Below are 23,150 nucleotides of genomic sequence, written 5' to 3'. Positions count from 1 at the left end.
TGTCTTTCTACCAGCACCATCACTAAAAGTGTGGTACTTGGACAATGTTGAATCCACCATACAAAAAAACTATGGGAGTTGTTTAGTAGTCTAACGAAGAAAGACTCAAGGATTCATGTGGAGCTTGGTGATGAGAACAAGTATGTAATGAAAGGAGAGGGAACTATCTTGTTCCAACATGAGTCATGAGGATTACTGGAAGCCAAGGATATGTTGTACGTACCAAGAGTGAAGAAGAACTTGCTCTTCCTCACAAGAATGGAAGACAAAGGATTTGTAGCCATGTTAAGGAATGGGCAAATGTCATCCATAGGATTCTAGCCCTAACACAATAGTGGTCGTCAAAGCTAGAGAAGGAAATTTATACAAGTTGAAGGGTATGCCTATTCAAGCCTTGGTACATGACAGTCACACCCTATGTTAGCTATGGCATAAGAGGATGGAACAGTTGCACTACAAAGCATTGCCAATCCTAAGGGAGATTTTCACTTATCTCCCAAGTCTCCCAGATTTCAGTGTTCAACAGCATGGGTGTGTAGAGGATGTGCACTTGGCAAGAATGCCTAGGATGCTTTTCCAAGCAGCAAGAGCAAGTTCAAGGGGATCTTGGATCTCATTCATACAAAAGTGTGCGGACCGATGTCAGAGGCATCAATGCAAGCAGCACTATATTATGTGACATTCATTGATGATTTTTCCTAGAAAACCTAGAACTTCTTCATGAAGAACAAGGATGAGGTTTCAATTGGTTCTGGCAATTCAAGGCCTAGGAGAAGGACTATATAGAAAGGAGGATCAAGGTCTTGAGGTCAGATCATGGGGGTAAGTACACCTACAACGACTTCAAAGATTTTTGCAAGGATGCAAGGATCAAGAGGGAGTTGATAGTCTTATACAACCATTAGCAAAATAGGGTTGCAGAGAGAGAATTGTTCCATCATCAATTCTACCAAGGCTATGAAACATGACCATAATCTTCCTATGTTCCTTTGGGAAGAGGCATGTACCATGGTAGTATATTTGCAAAACAGGAGTCCCCACAAGATATTGGGGTCAAGACTCCAAAGCAACCTTCAATAGGGTGAAGCCAGAGACAGGACATTTGAGAATATTTGGTTATCCAACATACATATATGTGCCTTTGCAGAAGAGGAAGAAGTTGAATCCCTTAGGAGAGAAGGGGATATTTGTAGGATATGTTACCCACCACTTGTGGGTAGTATGCATAGGAGAAAAATTATTTCCTAGATGGTCCTCAGCCAATAGCTAGCAGCCCCTTGTAGCCAACAACTAGCAGCCCCTTGCAGCCACCAGATAGCTCGATGTGCCACTATCTCCACCACTTGAGCTGACCATTTTGCCCCTATCCCATCTATTATGATTGTATGTTTGAAGGTGGGCCTCCCGGCCCCGAAGGTATGGCTTTTTGTTGGTATAGTTAAGTAATTTTCCTTACTTATCATGGACAATTTTGGGAATGGATTGGTGGGAGGTTTCGGCAAAAAGAACGAGCTAGGTTTGTACTCTTGTCTCCTTTCCCTGATTTGGTGGTTAGTCTTGTATCCTAGTCCCATGGGATCTCCTTTACTGGCCATTAGCTTTAGGGTTGGCACTACATGAGAAATCTCGATTTTGGTTGTGTGGCCTCGCTTCCCGACACCATATACATCACTCCCCTCCGCTCATTTTTAGTCGCATTCATCTCTTTTCCCATCCGGGTCCACATGTGTCCACTGGGTCCACATAGGGTTAGCCTCGCCCTCCCCTTGTCCACACCTTGGGTCAGTCCTAGAATGATGCCCCAGAGGTTGATGCAACTAAAAAGAAGGGAAAAAGCATAATTTGGCCTCTCAACAAAAAATGTACCAAAAATGCAAAAGATGGTCAGGACATACAAATTTAGCACGTGGGCAAAAGCCAAACATGAGCTCTACCCCTTATTTATGGCCATCAACCTGGTTCCTCTGCTCCATATGAGCCCCCTTGAAAAATGGGTACCTACTGCTATATCCTACACATCATGCTCTCATCCCCTGGAGCCCCAAGTAGTCATGAAGAAAAAGCAATCAAAAGGCAAAAGGCATATGAAGAAGGGTGGAAAAACAAAGGTCAGGGTAACTAATGCACCACGATTTGCTCCCTCTTACACTCATATACCCAAGTGTGGGCTTCCCTCATCATAGCTACCCTTGTACCATGACATGTGACATGTGGCCTGGAGCATTCCCCTAATCCCCACTCTGTTCCATCACTCTATCACATGCCACCTACCACATGATGGATGTACCATGAACATTTCACCCCCTTTAAAGGCTAAAACCATCTAATAGGGTACTTGGTTAACCCCCTTATTGAGCTTGAAGACACATGTACATGCCAAAGCCCACTATGGAAGGGCATGCCACCATGAAGTGCCCCATTGATTCCATGATTTGTGAGCTCTTTTACTTGATTATTCTAAATTCTAATGATTTGTTGTATTGGAGGGCAAGGGGACGCATTGGATCTTATGCAGGATTGCAAGTGGGTCTCCATTTGGGGATTGGTCTCCCTATAAGGTGTCCAAGCCCTCCAGAGGACCACATTAGCACTTGTAGGGTGAGCATTGAGAGCCATGGGCATCCACCATAGCACAGTACTTCATGGATCTCCAACACCTCTCAGTGATTCTCATGTTCTACCTTTTGGATAAGGATGATGCACCTGGTTCACTATGCCCAACCGGTTCCACACTTGCACCATACACTTAGCAGATGTTCTAGGGTCCAAAATGAGGATGTGTCTCATTGTAGGAGACAAAGGGAGGGCTTATGTCATCGTCCTAGCCCTTACAGATGGTTTATAGGCATTATCGATCCAATTGGAGACCCATGAGGATGTCCTTATGCCCCCCACACCATTTGGGAGCAACACATGTGGCTTACTTGGGAAACAAGGGGCCAACCCCTTGTCCACTATTTTTGGAGTCCATTCCCTCACCATGGCACGCTTTGGACTTCATTAGACCTTCTCAATGGCAAAACGACTCATTATATTGATTATTTTGCCCTCTTGAGAGGCTTATTTTTATGTTATTGAGCGATCTTGGTGGGCTTGTCACCAAGTCATGTCATTATTGAGCATTATTTTATTATTTGGGGCGAAATAAGACAAATTAGGCTATTCGAATCCCCTATTGCATTGTATAAATAGATGAGAGGATGATTCATTTCTCTCATCATCGCTTGGATTGGATTAGTATCTCTTGAGATATTTTTGCACTTTTTGTTGGGATAACTTTTGGTGTGTTCTTGATGCACTATGATGTTTGGATTTTCGCTATTGCCTTTGGAGCTTCTTTCTAATGCAAAATGGATGAATGGATATACTCTCTCCCTCATGTAAGTCAATTTTTTGATGTTATTCTTGTTATCTTGTCAAATGCATGTATATTGTTATCATTATTCTTGTATGGGTTAATGTAGTGCAAAATTCTTCTAGGACCTTGAATAAGTGACTTAATGAATGTGTTGCTCTTTGAGGGATTGGGTAAATGTTCCTAGAGGCACCTCTTAGGTTGAAAGACCTTGAAACTTCATCTCTTTGGCAAATTTGAAGTAAAAATCCCTATTGACCTAGTTGTTGCCCTTAGAGAGGCTAGCAAAGATCAATTAGGGCTCCTTAGCTCACAATATTCTAAAACTATGTGTATCTTGACTCCAATAAGCCCAAGCAATAAGTCATTGATCCTCGTATCCCTTTGGTGGTCAAATTTACCTCTCTTTTCTTCACTTTTCCAAATTCTAAACCTAACCCTTAAAATCTTTTGTAGCCATCCAAACACCTTGAAAATTGGTCCACTACTGCGTTGAGGTGTTCTCAAGAGGTCCTCCAAGTTTGAAGCAAATCCAACGGTGGAATCTCGAGATATAGCAAGCCCTACCCACAAGACCATCTCTCCCTAGGTTGATTTGGGTTAGTGTCCTCACTTGGGTCATTGCATTTGTATTCCAAAAGAAAATTTGTCCTTTGACCCTATTCTCCTCCCAAAATAGGTCAAGCCCCTCTAGTGTTGATCAACTCCACATCCTTGACCTAGCTTGGGTCTGCTTTGGCTCTTTGTGGTCCCACAACTTGATAACTCAAATTCAACAAGGATTGCATAGAAGCCATTTCTCCACAAGGATTCTTGGACCTAGGAAGCTTCTTGACAAGGGATATTCCCAAAACCTAGACTTAAGTATCCTCTTAGCCCTTCCTAGAGAGCCCATCACCTTACTTCCTAAGCAAGTAAGCCATATAATTGAGTCTATCTTGTGAATAGGCCCTAGGAATCACCCTCCATCCATTCATCCTTGTAATTCCCTTTCATACCAGGACTCCTCCCATCGGCGAAAGTTCGTAAAGAGCAGGGAGCCTTAGCTGAGGAAACAGTGGGTTATCGCTCCATTGTTTCCCCTTGACCCAGTAGTTGCTCTATAGGATCCCCTTCTAGGAACCCTGCTAGTTTGGGCAGTAGCAGGATACAACAAGACTGCAAAGGCTTATAAGGTCTTCATACCAACCAAAGGAAAACAGTTGTGAGCAGAAATGTTAATTTCACGGAGAACCTTTTATTTAGGAAGTCCCATGAGTTGCCACCAACAGTGATAAAGGACGAGGAGCAGGAGGCTCCAAAGGAGGGACAATGTTTAAAGGCTTTCGGTTTAGGGAGCCAACCTTCAAATGGGGACGAGTCATTAGCTCCTTCCAATATTGTCAAGAAACCTGGGTGGTTTATGCAGACATTGAAGGATGCTAAGGAGGATGATAAGGCTCCTAGGAGCACATTTAGGAAGAGTAGGTCTCCGAAGTAGTTTTCAAATTGCATCGCACTAATGAGTAACATCATTGATGAGGCAGCAAAACCGAAAGCTTTGGAGGAATGCCATGGTAAAGGATGATGCATAGGACATTGTACTACGACCAAAGGGAAAGCCAATTCTAGGTAACTCTTCAAGAAGTACTTTCCTCTCTACGAGAGCGTTGATGATTGTAGTATTAGACAGGTACCTCTATTGAAGAATGTAACTAGTGTCGATCTTCATAATTGTATTGGAGTCGTGATGTAATGTATTTTTCAAAAGAAAAAAAAAAAAAAAATTATTGTAAAAGAAAATTATTTTTGAACCACAGGTTTCATGCTCTTTTATTTTGAAGCCATGTGTAGACCATCTTTGAATCTTTGGATGCCCTGCATACATACATGTTCCAAAAAACAAGTAAAAGAAGCTAGAGTCTACAAGTATAAACGGTATATTCGTTGGTTATAGCCTTTCATCAAAGGCTTATAGAATCTACATTAAAGAAGAAAGGTGAATTGAAGTCTGCATGGATGTCATATTTGATGAAAATCATGCATACAAAAGATCCAAGGATATACCTATTGAATTTGATGAAGAAGATACACCACTATTTGAAGAAGCAGATCAACATGACAAGTCATCTACAAATCTAGAAGAAGGACCAAGTGAACCTATTCAAACTATTATCATTCCCGAAGTAAAGAAGAGACCAACTTGGCTGAGAGCTTGTTAAAATTGGCAACTAAGGTCAAACTCCATGTGGGTCAACTTATTTATGGCAACTAATATTTTTCTTGGATTCCTCTAGTCGAGAACTGTAGGATTGATCTAACGATCATCCGATTCCGACATGTATTCATGTAGATATGAATTTATTTGTATTTCCTGACAATTTGTCAAGGTCGGCCAGCATGTAAAGTTGTGTTGCACACCCCCAGCTAAACCCCAATGTGGCATATAAAAAGAAGAGACCTTGAGGCATTAGTTCACTCACCTCATCCACGCATCTCTTCTCTCTCCTTGTCTCTCGGGTACACAAAGGAAAGAGGACGCGGCTCTCACGTGGGAAAGAGGACACAACTAGGGCATCATTGTGAGAGGACGCAGTTAGGGCAGCAAGGACGCAGGAAGGTACAACAATCTTGTTTGGGGTGATTTAGGCCTGCGTTGACCAGCGTATTGCCTCCATTGACTGCGGCTTTGTGTGGGCAACCTCTCCTAGGCTAGCCGAAGTGCTAGACAAGTCTGCATTAACTTTTTGAGGGCTCATTTGTGGCAGTGTTGACTGGTTAGGGCTGGCTGCAGTATGTTGTAGCATTCACTGTTGTTTTGACCATCTTACTTTCACTGTTTTGGGCTGCCATTACTGCTGTTGGAGACCGAGTTCTCCTAGGTTGTCTTGAGGACATTTTGGGAGCTGATTGATCACCTTTGCTATTGTTGTTCAAGGGTTTCATTACTATTGTTGTAAATCACAAATTTGTGATATTGTACTATCTCTCTCTCTCTGTTGAATTATTGAAGAATATAGAAGAATTGATCAAAGGGTTTCCCCGCATTGGGGTTTGTCCCTGGCTAGCGCCACATCTTGTGTCTCTTGTCTTGGCTTGTCTTCTGTTGATTTCATTTATGTTCTATCAGCATTTTACTTTCATGTTAATGTGATTGCTATACTGGAAATTGACATTGGGCTAATAAGAAGAATTGAAGTAAACTGCTCTTAAGCATAGAACATACCATAATTTAACATGGTATCAGAGCTGAGGTGAAGACAAAGCCCAAGCAAGAGCAAGAGCAATCACCGAAGACAGTTGGAAAAAGTCAAAAGGCTTCATGGCTAAGTTGCAGGAAACGTGGCCCTAGGGGTTGTTTCCCCAGGGGAAACGAAACGAAACGCGTTTCCCCGTACCGTACGGCCTGGAAACGCATTTCCGGCCGTACGGCCATGTTTCCCGAAACGGAAACGTGGCCGTACGGCCGGAAACGCGTTTCCAGGCCGTACGGGCCACATTTCCCCAAAAAAACAGTTGTTTTTTAAATTTTTTTTAATTTGTTTTTAAATTTTTTTAGGGTTTCCAGGATGTTCTAGAAACCTATTCTAAAGTTATAAAAGAGCAGTTTGTCTCATTCTCTCATCACACTATTCAGCAAGTCGTTTCTCTTGGAGACTGGCAGTTGTTTCAGCTAGGGTGTTTTGAGCAGTGAGCAAAGTAGATTTCAGCAGCAAGAAAAAGAGATTTCAGCAGCAAGAGAAAGAGATTTCAGCAGGAGATTTCAGTAGCAGCAGATTTGGCTCAGCTACAACCATATTTCTCTTCTCTTTTCTGGCATTTCGGGGTAGTCTCAGCCACAGATAATTAATTTGGGTAAGCCACATTCATTTTTTTAGTTTTTTCTTACTATTTCTTCAATTTTTCTAGGGTTTAGGCAGCCAAAAATATGAAAAACGTTTTTTATTGATAGATTTGTTTTTTAAATTTATTTTTGCAGCAGATTTGGCTCAGCTACAGCCATATTTCTCCTCTTTTCTGGCATTTTAGGGTAGATTCAGCCACAGAAAATTAATTTGGGTAAGCCACATTCATTTCTTAGTTTTTTTCTTACTATTTCTTTAATTTTTCTAGGGTTTATACAGCCAAAAATATGAAAAACGTTTTCATTATTTACAGATTTGTTTTTTTAATTTATTTTTGCAGCAATGGCTTCCAGCCAAAGTGCAGCTGCAACTTCAAGCCCTACGGCCAACCCAAGGGATGAATATTATCCTCTTTGGAGGCATGTGACGAAGCTTCAAAGATGTGGAGGTGGTGGCTCATGGGAATGGCGATACAATCTTTGCAATAATACGTACAAGGGCTCCTACCCAAGAGTGAAGGCGCATCTATTGCATGGAGGAGGACAGGGGATTTCAGGTTGCACAAAAACATCAGATCCGTTGGTAAGGAGGGCATATCAAAGAGAGCAAGATGAGGCGGATGGTACTAAGAGAAGGCATGATGACCTTACTCAAGCTCCATCTAACATTGAGCCAAGGATTGTAGCTGAAGCAAGAAAGAGGAGAGCTGGTCACACTCAAGAACATGAACAACCAGCACCCAAAAATACCAGAGGCCCAGGGGCATCCCATTCAGTTCAGGATAGTAGAATTGCTAGATTGGTGAATGTGCAAGCAAGAGAAGAAGCTGATTCCAGAGTGGCTAGGTGCATTTATGCATGTGGTATCCCATTCAATGTTGTTCGCTCTCCTTACTGGCAAGATATGATAAGGGCAGTTAACAAAGCTCCTCAAGGGTACAAGGGGCCCAACTATGAGAAAGTCAGAACCCAGCTTCTCAAAAATGAGAAGGAACTTGTGGAGGACATTTTAGCTCCAATTTGTTCTTCCTGGAGTAGCTCTGGGGTTACCATAGTCTCAGATGGTTGGACAGATATGAGGCGCAGACCATTGATAAATATCATTGCCACTTCCCCCAAAGGAGCAATGTTTATCAAGGCAGAAGACTGCTCAGGAGAGGTGAAAGATGCACAGTTCATTGCTGATGTTATTATAAAAGCTATTGAACAAATAGGGCCTAACAGGGTGGTGCAAGTTATCACGGATAATGCACCAGTTTGCAAAGCTGCAGGTTTAATTATTGAGGCGAGGTATGACCACATCTTTTGGACACCATGCATTGTCCATAATCTGAATCTGATCATAGAGGAGATCGACAACAAAGTTTCCTGGATAAAGGAAGTCACAGGGGAAGCAAGGGAGATTATCAAATTCATCACCAACCACCACCAGTCTCAGGCCATATTTCGAGAGTACTCCAAATTGGAGTTGTTAAAAGTTGCTGAGACAAGATATGCCTCAAACTTCGTGATGTTGCGCCGCCTTGTTGAGGTTAAGCATGCATTAGTTTCTATGGTGGTGAATCAACTTTGGATTGAGTGGAGACAAGCAGATTCAGAGCGGGGATCTATGGTGCGTAGATTGTGCCTTGATGAGGATTGGTGGAGCAAGGTAGATTTCTTGCTAAAGTTCACAACCCCTGCATTTGAGCTTCTCCGGAGTGCTGACACTGACCAACCTTTCTTGGGAGAGGTATATGATGGCATGGATTCCATGGTTGAGAAAACTATGGAAATCATTTCGCAGGAGTCTCCACAACTTTTGTTTGTTGATGATCATTTTGCTGGTTTGATCAAGAAAATCATTGTTGACAGGTGGAACAATTTCAATACACCATTGCACACTTTAGCACATGCTTTGAACCCCAAATTTTATGATGAGGAGCTTATTGCCAAAAGCAATGGGAAGAGGAAGGCACCCCATAAGGATAGAGAGGTGGCTACTGGGGTGAAAAAATCACTTATGAGAATGTTTCCTTCTCATCTACATAGGGAGGTAAAGGAGGAATTTGCCAGTTTTGCTGCAGGAATAGATGATTATGCAGATATATCAGCTTTGGAGGAGAGAAGCACCATGAATCCAGTTAGGTGGTGGATTTGTCATGGAGCAAATGGTGTACATTTGCAAAGCCTTGCCATTCGTATTCTTTCACAAGTGGCAAGCTCTTCATCAGCAGAAAGGAATTGGAGCACTTATGGTTTTATTCATTCTGTGAAGCGCAATAGGTTGGGCTCACAGAAAGCAGAGGATCTTGTTTATGTGCACTCCAACCTTCGCCTTGCATCTCGTAGGGGTCCAGAATACAACAGTGGTCCTTCTAAAGAATGGGATGTGGATGCAGAAAATCCTGATTTGGATCTCTCTCTTGCTGCCCTGAATATTGAGGACGATTCTGGAAGTGGAATTGGTGCATCATCTTCTTCAGCACCACCATCCACTGTTGAGCATTCTGTTGCTTCTATTTTTGATGAGGATTGTTATGATGAGGATTAGTCTTTTGTGACTTGTCTCTATAGTTCTTGCAGCCTTATAGTCTTTATTGTACTTGCAGCCTCATATACTAATATAAATAAAGGCTGATTTTGGATTTTCCAGTTCCTATATTTTTATTTTCATTATGTGATTATTCATGACTCATGAGTAAATGTGATGTAAATTTAATCTTAATGTTTAAATGTAATAAATTATAATCATATAATGTAAATGTATCATTAATGTTTTATGATTGCACATATATATATTAATAATTTTTAAATATTTTTAATATCTATATATATATATATTCGCGTTTCCCCGTTTCCAAAATTTGGGGAGGTCGCGTTTCGTATCGCTTCCCGTTTCGGAAACTCGTTTCCGTTTCCCTGTTTCGTGCAACTTAGCTTCATGGGTTCCTCATCACACTTCCCCGCCGAAGACAAGCTCCGTGAGAAGTCTGACTATCACGGATGGAAGATGTCTCTTGATCTAACATTGGAAGAGCAGGAAGTGTTGGACTATGTGAGAGGCAGAATTACGGAGCCTCCATCAAATGCACCGGTTGCTACAAGGAACAAGTACACTAAGGGTGAAGTCAAAGCAAAGAAAATCATCCGGGACTCAATTGACAAGCGTCTGGTGGCCTACATTTCCGCGCTGAACACCTCCAAGGAGATCTACGATAGACTGGTAAGCTTGTTTAAAGTTAGTGATGTAAATCAAGTTTTGTTCCTCAAAAATAAGCTGAAGGATATTAAGAAGGGCAAGGACAAGGATATTCAATCCTACTTCTTAAGGATCACTGAGATCAAGAATGATCTCCTATCGATTGGAGAAGTCATTGCTGACAGGGAACTAACTATCACTACTCTTGGAGGGCTCCCATCCGAATGGTATGTATTTAGAACCAATCTTCTCAAAAACGGTCGAATTCCGGGATTTGAGGAATTGATGGCAAGATGCATTAAAGAAGAGACAAGGATGGTGGAGCAAGAAATGCCTTCAAGCAAAGGCAATCCCACTGCTTTCTCCTCTCATGCCAAAAAGAGAAATAATCCTGGGTCTAAAGGTCACTTCAAAGGAAAGACCGGATTGAAAGGTGGAAGAAAGGGAAGATGCTTCGTTTGCAATAAATTTGGCCACTGTGCGAGGGAGTGTCCAAATAGAAATGACTCATCACATGACGATGATCAAAATCACTCCCGGGGCAACTCCAACCACAATCAAAGGAATGGCAGGTTCAATGGAAAAGGAAAGAGAAATGCGGGAAATCAAGGAAGTGGTCAACCCTCCAAGAAAGCAAGGAACTCCAGGTATGAAGCACTCTCCACTACTCCGAAGAACTCGTTGGAAAATTGGCTTATTGATAGTGGTACCTCAAGGCACTTCACCAGTTACAAGGAAGCTCTCTCTAATCTGATAGAGAAGGAGACAAACTTGGAGATTATTCTTGGAGACAATTCCACCTATCCCGTAAAGGGTGTAAGGAATGTTACACTTCAATTAAATCAAGGTAACACAATTCATTTGCAAGAAGTCCTATATTTACATGATCTCAAAAAGAACCTGGTGTCCATTTCGGCAATGGAAGACAAAGGCTACAAAGTGGCCTTCATCAATGGCAAGGTACATGTGTGGAAAAAGAATTTTAAAGATGCTTTCACTCTTGAGTTTCAAGTTTTTATATCAAGTTGGAGGAAGTCTGTTGGGAGTCATGTCTTGTGACACATCTCTTCACTCTGAACTATGGCATCGGAGGTTTGCCCACCTTCATTATAAGGCTCTACCTGATGTGAGACAAATGGTGACAGGGATACTCGAGTTCAAAATAGAGCATGAAGGTGTGTCTGGGATGTGCCGAAGAAAAGCTCAAAAGGGGACCATTCCCCTCTAGCCATAGCAAGACCTTTGACATTTTGCAGTTGGTTCACTCCGACATATCTGGTATGATCCCTGTGAACTCTTTGGGAACATATTTATATTATCTCACTTTTACAGATGACCATTCTCGCAAGACTTGGATATACTTCTTGAAAAAGAAGGATGAAGTGTTCCCCTTGCTCCATCACTTCAAAGCCTTGATCGAGAATCAAACCGAGAAGAGGATCAAGATCTTAAGGACTGATAATGGGACCGAGTATGAATCCAATGAGTTCCATGACTTTTGCAAAGAGGCTGGCATTAAGAGGGAGACCACAATGGTGTGGCAGAAAGGAAGAATCATACGATTGTGGAAGTTGTTCATGCCATGCTCCGCGATCAAAGTCTTCTGAAGTTTCTATGGGTCAAAGCTGTGAATACCGTCGTATATGTTCAAAACCGATGTCCTCATCAAGCGTTGGATTCCAAGACTCCCGAAGAGATGTTCACTGGTAAGAAACCTGATGTCTCTCATTTTAGAATTTTTGGAAGTCCCGTATATTTTCACGTGCCAAAAGAGAAAAGGAGCAAACTGGGTGCATCTGGAAAGAAGGGAATCTTCGTGGGCTATAGCGAAAACTGTAAGGGCTATAGAATCTGTGGCTGGTCAAAGGGAAGTCGAGATAAGTCATGATGTCACCTTTGACGAAGATATGGCTCTTAGCAAAGTTGACAATCTTCCTATTCTAAGGAAAGATAAAGAAGCTGACACCAAGGAGCCGCATGAGAAGGAAGATGAGACGATGTCCGATGTGGAAGAACCTATAGATCCTATTGATCCCCCTCCGCAAGAGCCTTCCTCTTCTAGGAAGAGGCCCTCATTGCTTAGGGGGACTCTCGAAGACGTCGAGAGACATATTGCACCAAGGGGGACTTTCCGTGAAAGTAAGAAGCTGACCAGGTATCAGGGATACTTGACTATTATAAGCACCATCATTCAAAACTAGCCTTCATCGTTCGAAGAAGAAGTGAAGCATCAAGTATGGAAGGATGCTATGAATGAGGAATACGAGTCCATCATGAAGAATGATGTCTAGGATGTGGTCCCCAGAACCCAGGACAAAATTGGAATGGCTTTACAAAATCAAGCATGGCGCTGATGGGAGTGTTGAAAAGTAGAAGGCTCTTTTTGTTGCTCGAGACTTCTCTCAAAAGGAAGGTGTAGATTATGATGAGATATTTGCACCTGTTCCCTGAGACACCACCATCCGCTCAATCATAACCCCTGCCGCTTCGCAAGGATGGAACCTAAATCAGATAATTGTCAAGACCGCGTTCTTGCATGGTTCGATTAAAGAAGAAGTCTATGTGGAGCAACCCAAGGAGTTTGAGATTCATAATCGGGAATCTCACGTATGCAGGTTGAAGAAAGCTCTCTATGTGTCGAAGCAAGCACCCCAAGCTTGGTATGAGAGGATCGATAGCGACTTGATGAAGCTAGGATTCACTAGGAGTGAAGCAGATCCAAACCTTTACTCTAAGGTTGAGGATGATAAGCCTATCATACTGGTGTTGTATGTTGATGACCTCTTTCTGACAAGTGCAGACCCTCTCATTCACAAATGTAAGAGGGAGTTGGCTTCCGAATTTGAGATGAAGGACCTAGGACTGATGCACTATTTCCTAGGGCTAGAGGTCTGGCAAAAGCCACTTGATATTTTCCTATCTCACGTAAAATACGTGGTGAAGATTTTGGGGAGATTTGGTATGGTGGAATGCAAGCCTGTGACTACCCCGGTGGAGCTTAACTTCGAGAAGTTATGCGGTAGTGTAGTTGGACCTGCTTTGGGAAATGCTTCTGAGTTTCGTCAACTCATAGGAGCATTGATGTTCTTGGTGAACTCCCCAGATATATGTTTTGCAGTCAACACATTGAGCCAATATATGGTTGAGCCTCATCACTCACATTGGATTGGTGCCAAGAATCTTACGAGATATCTTTAGGGCACAATCACTCATGGGTAGGGATACAATGCCGGAGATGTGAGGCTACATGGATATTCCGATGCTGATTGGGCAGGCAGTGTGGTGGACCAAAAGAGCACTTCTAGGTGTTGTTTCTCTTTGGATTCTGCCTTGATATCCTGGATGAGCAGGAAGTAGAAGTCAGTGGCTTTGAGCACCGCTGAGGCAAAGTACATTACTGTGAGTATGGCCTCTTGTGAGGCTGTCTGGTTGAGGAAGCTCTTCAGTGAGCTGTCTGGACACACGCTGGATATTACCGTGATCCTCTACGACAACCAGAGTGGGATTCGTTTATTAGAGAATCCTGTATTCCATGATCGCTCCAAGCACATCGATATCAGGTACCACTTTATCAGGGATACGGTACAACGAGGAGCAATAAGGCTCCATCATATTGGAACAAATGAGCAGGTCGTCGACATTCTAACAAAGCCCCTGGGAAAGGTCAAATTCTTGACTTTCTGAGAACGACTAGGACTCATTGAGAGACCCTCTTATGAGGGTCCTCTATGATGCATACATTGAGCTCTGGGAGCTCCGGAGGGGTTGGGGTACTTCTTGGAGCGACGAGCGACCATAGGGTGACTCACCCTCCCCTAATGGTGCGCTATGTACAAGGTGAATGATTCAACCTTCCCCTGTAATACCCCGTGGCGACATGTAGGCAGGATGAGTGGTTCATCCTTCTCCTGCCGAGACATCCTACCAATGCAGTCTAGGACTCATGGGAAGTACCTCTCATCTGGCCAATGAGTAGGAAAATGAGGATAGGGACCATAGTAGTATCGATGGACGCATCGCGTATCTACCGTACTCCCTATGCTAGGATGACATTGATCTGGGATCAATTGGAACTGACTTCGAGTCAGCAAGAGTGATATAACTCACTCTCTTTTGGAACTAACTTCGAGTCAGTAAGAGTAATATAACTCACTCTCTTTTGGAACTGACTTCGGGTTAGTAAGAGTGGTATGACACACTCTCTTCATTGTGACTGACTTCGAGTTAGTAAGAATGCTAGTGGGCACTCTCTTTTATCTAGGACTAACTTCGGGTCAGTAGAGGATGGTATGATACATTCTCGATCATTTCTTCTTCTTCATAGTTCAGTAGAGCAAAGCCAAGCAGTGCAGAGCAGTGCATTTGATGACTGAGATAGTACAGACAGACAGATGGATTAGCAGATGGAGTTCTCCCTAGTTGAGAAGGAGTGTTAAAATTGGCAACTAGGGCCAAACTCCATGTGGGTTATCTTATTTATGGCAGCTGATATTTTTCTTGGATTCCTCTCGTCGAGAAGTGTAGGATCGATCTAACGATCATCCGATTCCGACATGTATTCATAGAGATATGAATTTATTTGTATTTCCTGACAATTTGTCAAGGTCGGCCAACATGTAAAGTTGTGTTGCGCACCCCCAGCTAAACCCCAGCATGGCATATAAATAGAAGAGACCTAGAGGCATTAGTTCACTCACCTCATCCACACATCTCTTCTCTCTCCTTGTCTCTTGGGTATACAAAGGAAAGAGGACGCAACTCACTGGTGGGAAAGAGGATGCAGCTAGGGCATCATTGTGAGAGGACGCAGGAAGGTATAGCAATCTTGTTTGGGGTGATTTAGGCCTGCGTTGACCAGCGTATTGCCTCTATTGGCTGCGGCTTTGTGTGGGCAGCCTCTCCTAGGCTAGCCGAAGAGCTGGACAAGTCTGCGTTAACTTTTTGAGGGCTCATTTGTGGCAGCATTGACTGGTTAGGGCTAGCTGCAGTATGTTGTAGCATTCACTGTTGTTTTGACCATCTTACTTTGACTGTTTTGGGCTGCCATTACTGCTGTTGGAGACCGAGTTCTCCTAGGCTGTCTTGAGGACGTTTTGGGAGCTGATTGATCACCTTTGCTATTGTTGTTCAAGGGTTTCATTACTACTGTTGTAAAACACAGATTTGTGATATTGTACTATCTCACTCTCTGCTGAATTATTGAAGAATATAGAAGAATTGATCAAAGGGTTTCCCCGCATTGGAGTTTGTCCCTGGCTAGCTTCATCTCTTATGTCTCTTGTCTTGGCTTGTCTTCTGTTGATTTCATTTATGTCCTATCAACATTTTACTTTCATGTTAATGTGATTTCTATACTGGAAATTGACATTGGGCTAACAAGAAGAATTGAAGTACATTGCTCTCAAGCATAGAACATACCATAATTTAACAGAGCTACACTTGAAGAAGCAGAACGACACAAAGCAGTGAAGGACACATTCAGATAAAGAAATAAGCCTAAAAGATACTTAGGATATGCAGCATACATGACAAATTTAATTGAAGCAGAACCAACTACTTTTGAAGAAGTCGCTCATCAAGAAGAATGGAAGAAAGCAATGCAAGAAGAATATCAATCTATCATGAAGAATGGGGTTTGGGAAATCGTTCCTAGACCTAGTGACAAATCTGTTGTCACTTCCAAATGGATTTACAAGATCAAACATGTTGTTGATGGAAGCATAGACAAATACAAAGCAAGATTTGTTGCAAGGGGTTTCTCTCAAAAGGAAGGAATAGACTATGAAGAAACTTTTGCTCTATTGCCAGGTACACTACTATTATATATTTGGTTTCTTTAGCAACCGCTATGGGATGGAATATCCATCAAATGGATTTCAAAACAGCCTTCCTAAATGGAACCATAGATGAAGAAGTATATATTGAACAACCAAAAGGATTTGAGATAAATAGCAGGGAAACTCACGTTTGCAGATTAAAGAAAGCTCTATATGGCTTGAAGCAAGCTCCTAGGGCTTGGTACGCAAGAATGGATGCCTATCTTTTAAGGATTGGCTTTGTCAAAAGTTCTACAAATGCAAACCTCTACATCAAGATAGTGAAGAATGAACCAGTCATTATACTTTATATGTGGATGACATATTTGTTACAGGTGTGGAGCGCAGGATTCTAGAATGTACGAAGATGTTAGCAGTTGAATTTGAAATGAAAGATTTAGTACTTATGAATTACTACTTGGGCTTGTAAGTTTGTCAGAAACCCGGTGAGATATATCTTGGCCAAGGAAAGTATGTAATCAATATGTTACAAAAGTTCAGTATGATGGATTCCAAGCCTATGACAACTCCTATGATCACAAATCTAAAGAAGTTGAGAAGTTTTGATTCTAGTCCTGTTGATCCCACAAGTTATCGAAAGTTGGTTGGCTCCTTGATGTACTTGGTGAACACTAGACCTGATATATGCTTTGTTGTAAATGTTCTAAGTCAATTTCGGATTGAACCTCGTCATGATCAATGGATAGCTGCAAAGCACATTTTGGGATATCTATGTGGAACTATTCATCATTGGCTAAACTATGATGGGAAGGAGATTTGATTAACAGGTTTTGCCGACTCTAATTGGGGTGGCAATAAAACAGATGGAAGAAGCACTACTAGTGGTTGTTTTAGTTTGGCATCTGCAATGATTTCATGGATGAATAGAAAGCAAGATACAGTTGCTTTAAGTAGTGTTGAAGTAGAATATGTTGTTGCATGTGAAGTAGGAAAGTAAGTTGTTTGGTTAAGAAAACTTTTATCAGATTTGTTTGGAGGGCCATTAGATCCTATAGTTATAAATTGTGATAATCAAAGCAGCATCAAGATGTCTGAAGACCCTGTGTTCCATGCCAGGATGAAGCATATTAATAACAAGTACCACTATATTAGAAGTTTGGTGTAGGATGGGGTTATGAAGCTACAATACATTCCAACTGATGAACAAGTAGCTGACGTATTGACGAAATCTCTTCCAAATAAGTTTGAATATTTCAGAAGCATGCTTAGACTAGTAGACATCACAAATTTAGTAGATAGGGAGAGATGAAGCATCTTGGAGCGACAAGATGCTTGGGAGGACATCTGGCTGGCCCGTGACGATGTCTAGATACCGAAGTAGGGAGGGTACCATTGATCTTGTGGAGCTATGGCCTTGGATACGATACTTAGATCCCTGAGTTGGTGTTAGAGTTGAAGCCTCATGGTACCTATAATGGTTGAAGCTTTAAACAGACGTTAATCCCACCCGGTTAGATACCTCGGTCAAGTATCTAATCTGTAGCACTGTGTGTGATGTGACTCTTCATAGATCATATCATTTTGAGTTCATCCTTGTACCTAGATATATATATATATATATATAAGGGAGTGTTGAAGAATTTAACTAGTGTTAGTCTTCATAATTGTATTTGAGTCATGATATAATGTATTTGTCAAAAGAAAAAGAAAAAGAAATTTTATTGTAAAAGAAAATATTTTTGAAGCATGGGTTTCATGCTCCTTTATTTATTTTCTAGGTCATAGCCTCCATTGAAGGCTTCTAGGTTTTGCCTTGAGTCAAAAGAGTCTTTGTCACATTCATTAGACCCTTTTTGGGCTTTTGTATCATGTAAAGAAATTTATTTTTGAGTTAAAACAATCATGTTACCCCTCCTCGTTGTGTTGGCCTTGTCCTGGAGAGCTCGACCCAATTAGAGGGAATTCGACCCTGTGGAAGCAACATAAATAAAGACATTTCGACTCGTTTGGAACACACACTCAACAAGTTCAATTTGCAAGAGAAAGAAGATGAAAAAGAAGACGAATTGCAGGAAAGAAGACATAATTCAAGGAAAAAGCAAAATTGAAGTTTGAAGCATCTCTCTCTCTCACAAGTGCGAGTTTTCTAGGGTTTTTGGGCAAGTTGCAGGGGCCAAAATTTCTGCAGTAACTACAGGTCCAAACTTTTGTTGCTGGCGGGCCGAAATTCTGGTTTGAAGCAATATTTGAGAAGCTGACACTTCGAGGATTTGGCAAAGTTTGTCTACTTGAGGGAAGGGTTTGCTTGGTCACTAGAGGAGGTTCCTTGTCTAGGTCAAAAGGGTCTTGGATTGTCTCATCTTGACTTGAATCTACTAGAGGAAAAGTTTGACTGGGTTTTCCACTCCATAGGGGTTTGTCCCTAGTTGATTGCCTACATCTTGTGTCCCTTGTTTTTGTGATCTTCATGCACTTTTGATTTGACACACATGACAAGTAATTATCAAGAAAGAGGAATCAAAACCCTAATTACTACAAGCATTGATTTCTCACCAACCTCCACACAAGTCTAAGTGTCTAGACATATGGAAGTCATCCAAGACCTTCAACCTTAGCAATTTACTTTAATTAAAGGATTTATTAAAATACACTTTTTATAAGAAAAGTTAGTTTTAATCTAATGATACGCAAAGGTTATTTGCATGTGTGAATTAAATGAATCCTAGCCATTGATGATTCTCATATGTGGTGAGATCTAATACCAATCGTCAATCACTATGGAGAAAAGGGTTATAAATTTGGTCAATAAATTGAGCTTATAAAAGCAAGGCTAGGTGAAAGACGAATACACAACAACAGTAAACACAAGGCACAGTGAGATAGGGAGGATCTCAGTGATTGGGTAGAGGACTTTCATCCAAGTGTGAAAATACCGGAGGAAGAGTGCAAGAGTGAATTTTCTGCAGCAAAAAGTCATTTCCAGTTGGGCCATACTGCAGATCTGCAACAGCAGCAGAGTTCGAACTTCGTACAGCAGGGCAGAGCATGTGTCAGGGACATACAGCATTCTGCGGGCCCAAGTGTTCCACGCAAGGGCAGGAAACAGCCGCATGTGTGCAGCAGGTGCCACACTTGCTGCACAAATGCACTTACAGGTCGCACGAGCGACAGGCAGGGTATAAACAATGTATGGCAGTCGTACATGTGACAGGCAGGCCATACAGGCTGCACAGGAAAGAAAACAGCACGTCGTGGGTGTGCTCGGTAGGATTTTCAGAGGCCGTACAGCTTGTACAGGTGCCCAGAAAATTTATGTAATTGCTTTAGTTTGTATTTTTCCTCAAAGGGACATTTTCCCAGTAAGGGAACCCATGTATGCTGAAATATTTATTCAATGAACAGCAGATTGGAAGGGCCAAAATTTCTGCGTGCATGTGCGAACTTGGCTCATTTTATTTCTGCTGATTACTTATTTTCTTTACTGTTAAAATCCCAGCTGTGCAATTTATTCAGTAATCTGCAGTTTAAGTTAATTTGGGAATTACTAAGAAAAAAAATTCCTGTTTATTGGGGTTAAGGAAACTTTACAGTCTACCTACAACCTAATGACAGCCAACTTTACAAAAGAAAATCGATATCCTCCCATTCCCATATCCATTCATATCTATGCACCATAGCATAGGATTTTAAAACAAAAGGAAAAAAATATAAATTGCTCCTACCATGCCCAAACGTAGTAGGTGCATCAATGAAACAACCCACCAATGCCACAAAGATGCCTACGACTTACAAGGAATAAAGGCATAGAAAGAATGAGGTCCAATTTTTCAAATAATTTTGCTGATAACAACATAGTACAAATGGCAATATGAAACCTGATACATTTAGAGCATGGAAGAATAAAGTTGCAATCAATACAGAGTGCCAATGATACTGAAATTTACAGAGATTTATAACATAGCTTTTCACCCTATATAGGTTTGTTTCACATTTTGTATGAATAGAGATTTACCTTTGCAGCAACACCTATAACATATCCTGTCATGTTTTATATTGTGTACAGAATAATGCCCTCCATTAGTCTTTCCTCTATATATATATATATATATATATATATATAACCAAATGAAACATCGAACTAAATATATATCCAGACCGTGAAGGAAGTATATGGACTCCATTTCATTTAGAATAGACAAAAGAATAAGCATGTCATGTTCCAGCGTGTAAGCATTATTCCATGCACTTTAAACGAAACAAAAAAAAAAGACCTAATATCATTGATCAAATGGCATTTCTTTTTAATTTTAACAACTTACCTGGATATATCAGCATCAAAAACAGTGAAAAGAAGCCACTCCAAACAGTGTGAAAAGTGAGGTTTGTTGGCTGATAATCGTGCCAAGCCTAACGCTTCATTTGTTTTGTCCCTCTGGAAGAAGAAAAAGGAAAAATTAACTAAATGCTATTGCTTTCCAAAAATCACATCAACTACAGCTGAAAAAAATTATTAATAGAACAGTGAAAATAAAGACCAAATGACAATAAATCAGTCTACAACTACCTCTAGAAACAAAAGTGAGCAGAGCAAAATATGTAAGAAACTTTACATAAGTTTGCAAGTTTCTTGCAGTTCCTTTTGGAAACGCATACAACCATTGTAGATTAACCGACTCTCAGAAGAAAAAAATATGATTAACCCTTTGTGAGACAAAGGCTTTGGGACAAAATTCATCCAACACTGTGCTCAATAAATATAATTTTTCTTCATTGTTCAGAATTCCTCCAAATAAATTTGCAAAGAATTCCTACTCTAATTGTTATCACCTCTGGCTTTTAAGTTTAGGAAACTAACTAAACTCGTCAACCACTGAAAATACCCCCTTTGTAATCTTGGTGCCAACTCTGAGATTTATTCTTATCCATCAGTTGGCAAATAAGAGTTCTGTGGAGGGTTCATCAGTTCATTCGGCAATTTAAAGACCCAATGCACTTGCATGCATAAGTCTTTCCAGTTTGCTATATTTCGCTGGATGCATGCTTACTTTGTGTGCCATAACTTATGCTTCAGAGATGACTTGGGGTACAACCAGTATTCTCTGTTGCACAGGTGCATGCCAAGTTTGTTCAGTTTGCACGCAACATGCATGCACTTTTCAGATAATACCAGTTTAAGCAATTGGACTAAGAGTTTGCATGGTGAAACAGATTGTATATTCTCGTTCCTTAGAGGGACATGAGTCATGAGCCTATTGTCAACAACATGTGAAATGGTGTTGTTTTAGCAGCATCTTTTTTAGACATCTTACAGTAAGTGACCCAATTCATAGCACCTTCGAATTTTGGGGTCTGATGGTGAACTTACTACTTTTAGTAAGTCCTATATTTTGCAGGTGCTAATTTTAGCAAGTACTATTCCAGGCAGACATGTAGGCTAGTAGTGTTTTGAATATGGTAATGGTGGAGAACTTCTGTATTCACACTGTTTTTATAGGCTACTGCTATTTTTAGAAGTGGCTTCCTAGTGATATGTGGAAAGCTTGTATGTTACCTGGAGGCATGATCTAGGCTCATAGGGAAGTGCACCTTGTCTTTAAGTTGATGCTACCTCACTTCAAGTTCTACGTGCATGTACTATTATTATCCACAATGAGGGCACATAACATGAGGGGATTCTTTGTTATTTTTGAAGTGACATGCACTGCTAGGGTGGAGCACATCATGCAGTTTATTGGCTATATTCTGGGAGATGCATGCATTTATTTTTCTTGTCTACATTTCAGCACCTTAATTGACCATGCAGCATTAGCCATTCCTAGAGTCCACTTCACTTGTCCCTAGTGAACCTTGCTATTATCATACAGAGTTGAATTGCACACAAGGAGAGTGCACCAGTTGAGCTGGATGCAAGCAATCTATTTCCAACTCAACCTTATTCAATTGAAGGTAAGTCTGCCTTACATGAGAGAATAGTCTGGTTTCAGTTCAATTTGAGGTTTAGTTAGAGTTTGCATTTAAGATTGAGGAGGCAACGAGTGGTGCAGGGTATTTTTAAAGGATTCAAATATTATGCCTATGTATAGTATTATGGGTTACTATTCTAGTTTTAAAAATCATACATATAAAATGTAGGCAAATATTCAATAAAAAAACATGTAATTTACTATTAAAACTGGTAATTTTTGGCAAATATCATCAATTTAATCATATATATGTAAAAAATAGGTGAATTTTTAACCAAATGGGCAAATGTTCTTTTTCAGAAAAAGTCCAAAAAATAGCCAATTGCTAAAAAACTCCCTAGAATGGTGGGATTCATTGCTATTTCAAGGTGACATCACTACTAAAGTGGAGTGTATCATGGGCTTTATTGGCAATATTTCGCAAGATGCACGCATTTACTGTTCTTTTCTACACTTGAGCACATCACTTCACCACGTATGCATTAGTTAGACTCTACTTGACACTTATCCCTAGTTAACCTTCTTGCTATTATACAAACTTGACTTGCACACACGAAGGGTGCATTAGTTGAGGTGGAATCATGCAATCTATTTCGAACTTAGGCTTATCTATTCAATTGAAGTTTGAGTGCACCTTGCATGATAGAATACTCTAGTCCTAGCTTAGTTCAAGGTTCAGCCAGAGTTTGAACTTTGCATGCAAGATTGAGTAGCATGCCCTAGATGAGGTGGCTAGAGTAGACTCTTTGACCCCACACACGTACTACTCTTACTATGAGTGAGCAACAATTACATGCAGATATGTATTTCATGATTTTCTTAAGTTTGAAGGAGGAATCAATTTCTGTTGTCCATTCTTCTCCTTCTTCTTCTCATTCTCTTTCTTGTTTCTTCAAATCTTGTAAGTTAGGTCTCCAAGGGCTTAAGGGTTCTTCGTAGATCTAAAGGGTCTTAAGCAAGATCTCATTATGCAACCCCTCTGGTGGTGATGTTTGTAGCATCAGGCAGGTACTTTTGCACAAGTCCAAGTGTCTAGACATGCGGAAGTCAC

The 23,150-nt window shown here is 41.0% G+C and overlaps 1 protein-coding gene across 1 annotated transcript in view; it reads right to left on the bottom strand.

The window, feature by feature from the left end:
• Positions 1–23,150, bottom strand: part of LOC149254455 (uncharacterized) — a 352,448-nt gene that overhangs the window by 160,331 nt on the left and 168,967 nt on the right. The window contains 1 exon segment of the mRNA XM_089460161.1: positions 20,456–20,568. Coding sequence (XP_089316287.1) covers positions 20,456–20,568 — 113 coding nt within the window.

Source organism: Pinus tabuliformis, chromosome 7, assembly GCF_031772625.1.
Source record: "Pinus tabuliformis cultivar Carrire ecotype Pingquan chromosome 7, CPIR1, whole genome shotgun sequence".
NCBI lineage: Eukaryota > Viridiplantae > Streptophyta > Pinopsida > Pinales > Pinaceae > Pinus > Pinus tabuliformis.
The sequence above is the reverse complement of the archived record's forward strand: the minus strand, read 5'-3'. Positions and strand labels throughout refer to the sequence as shown.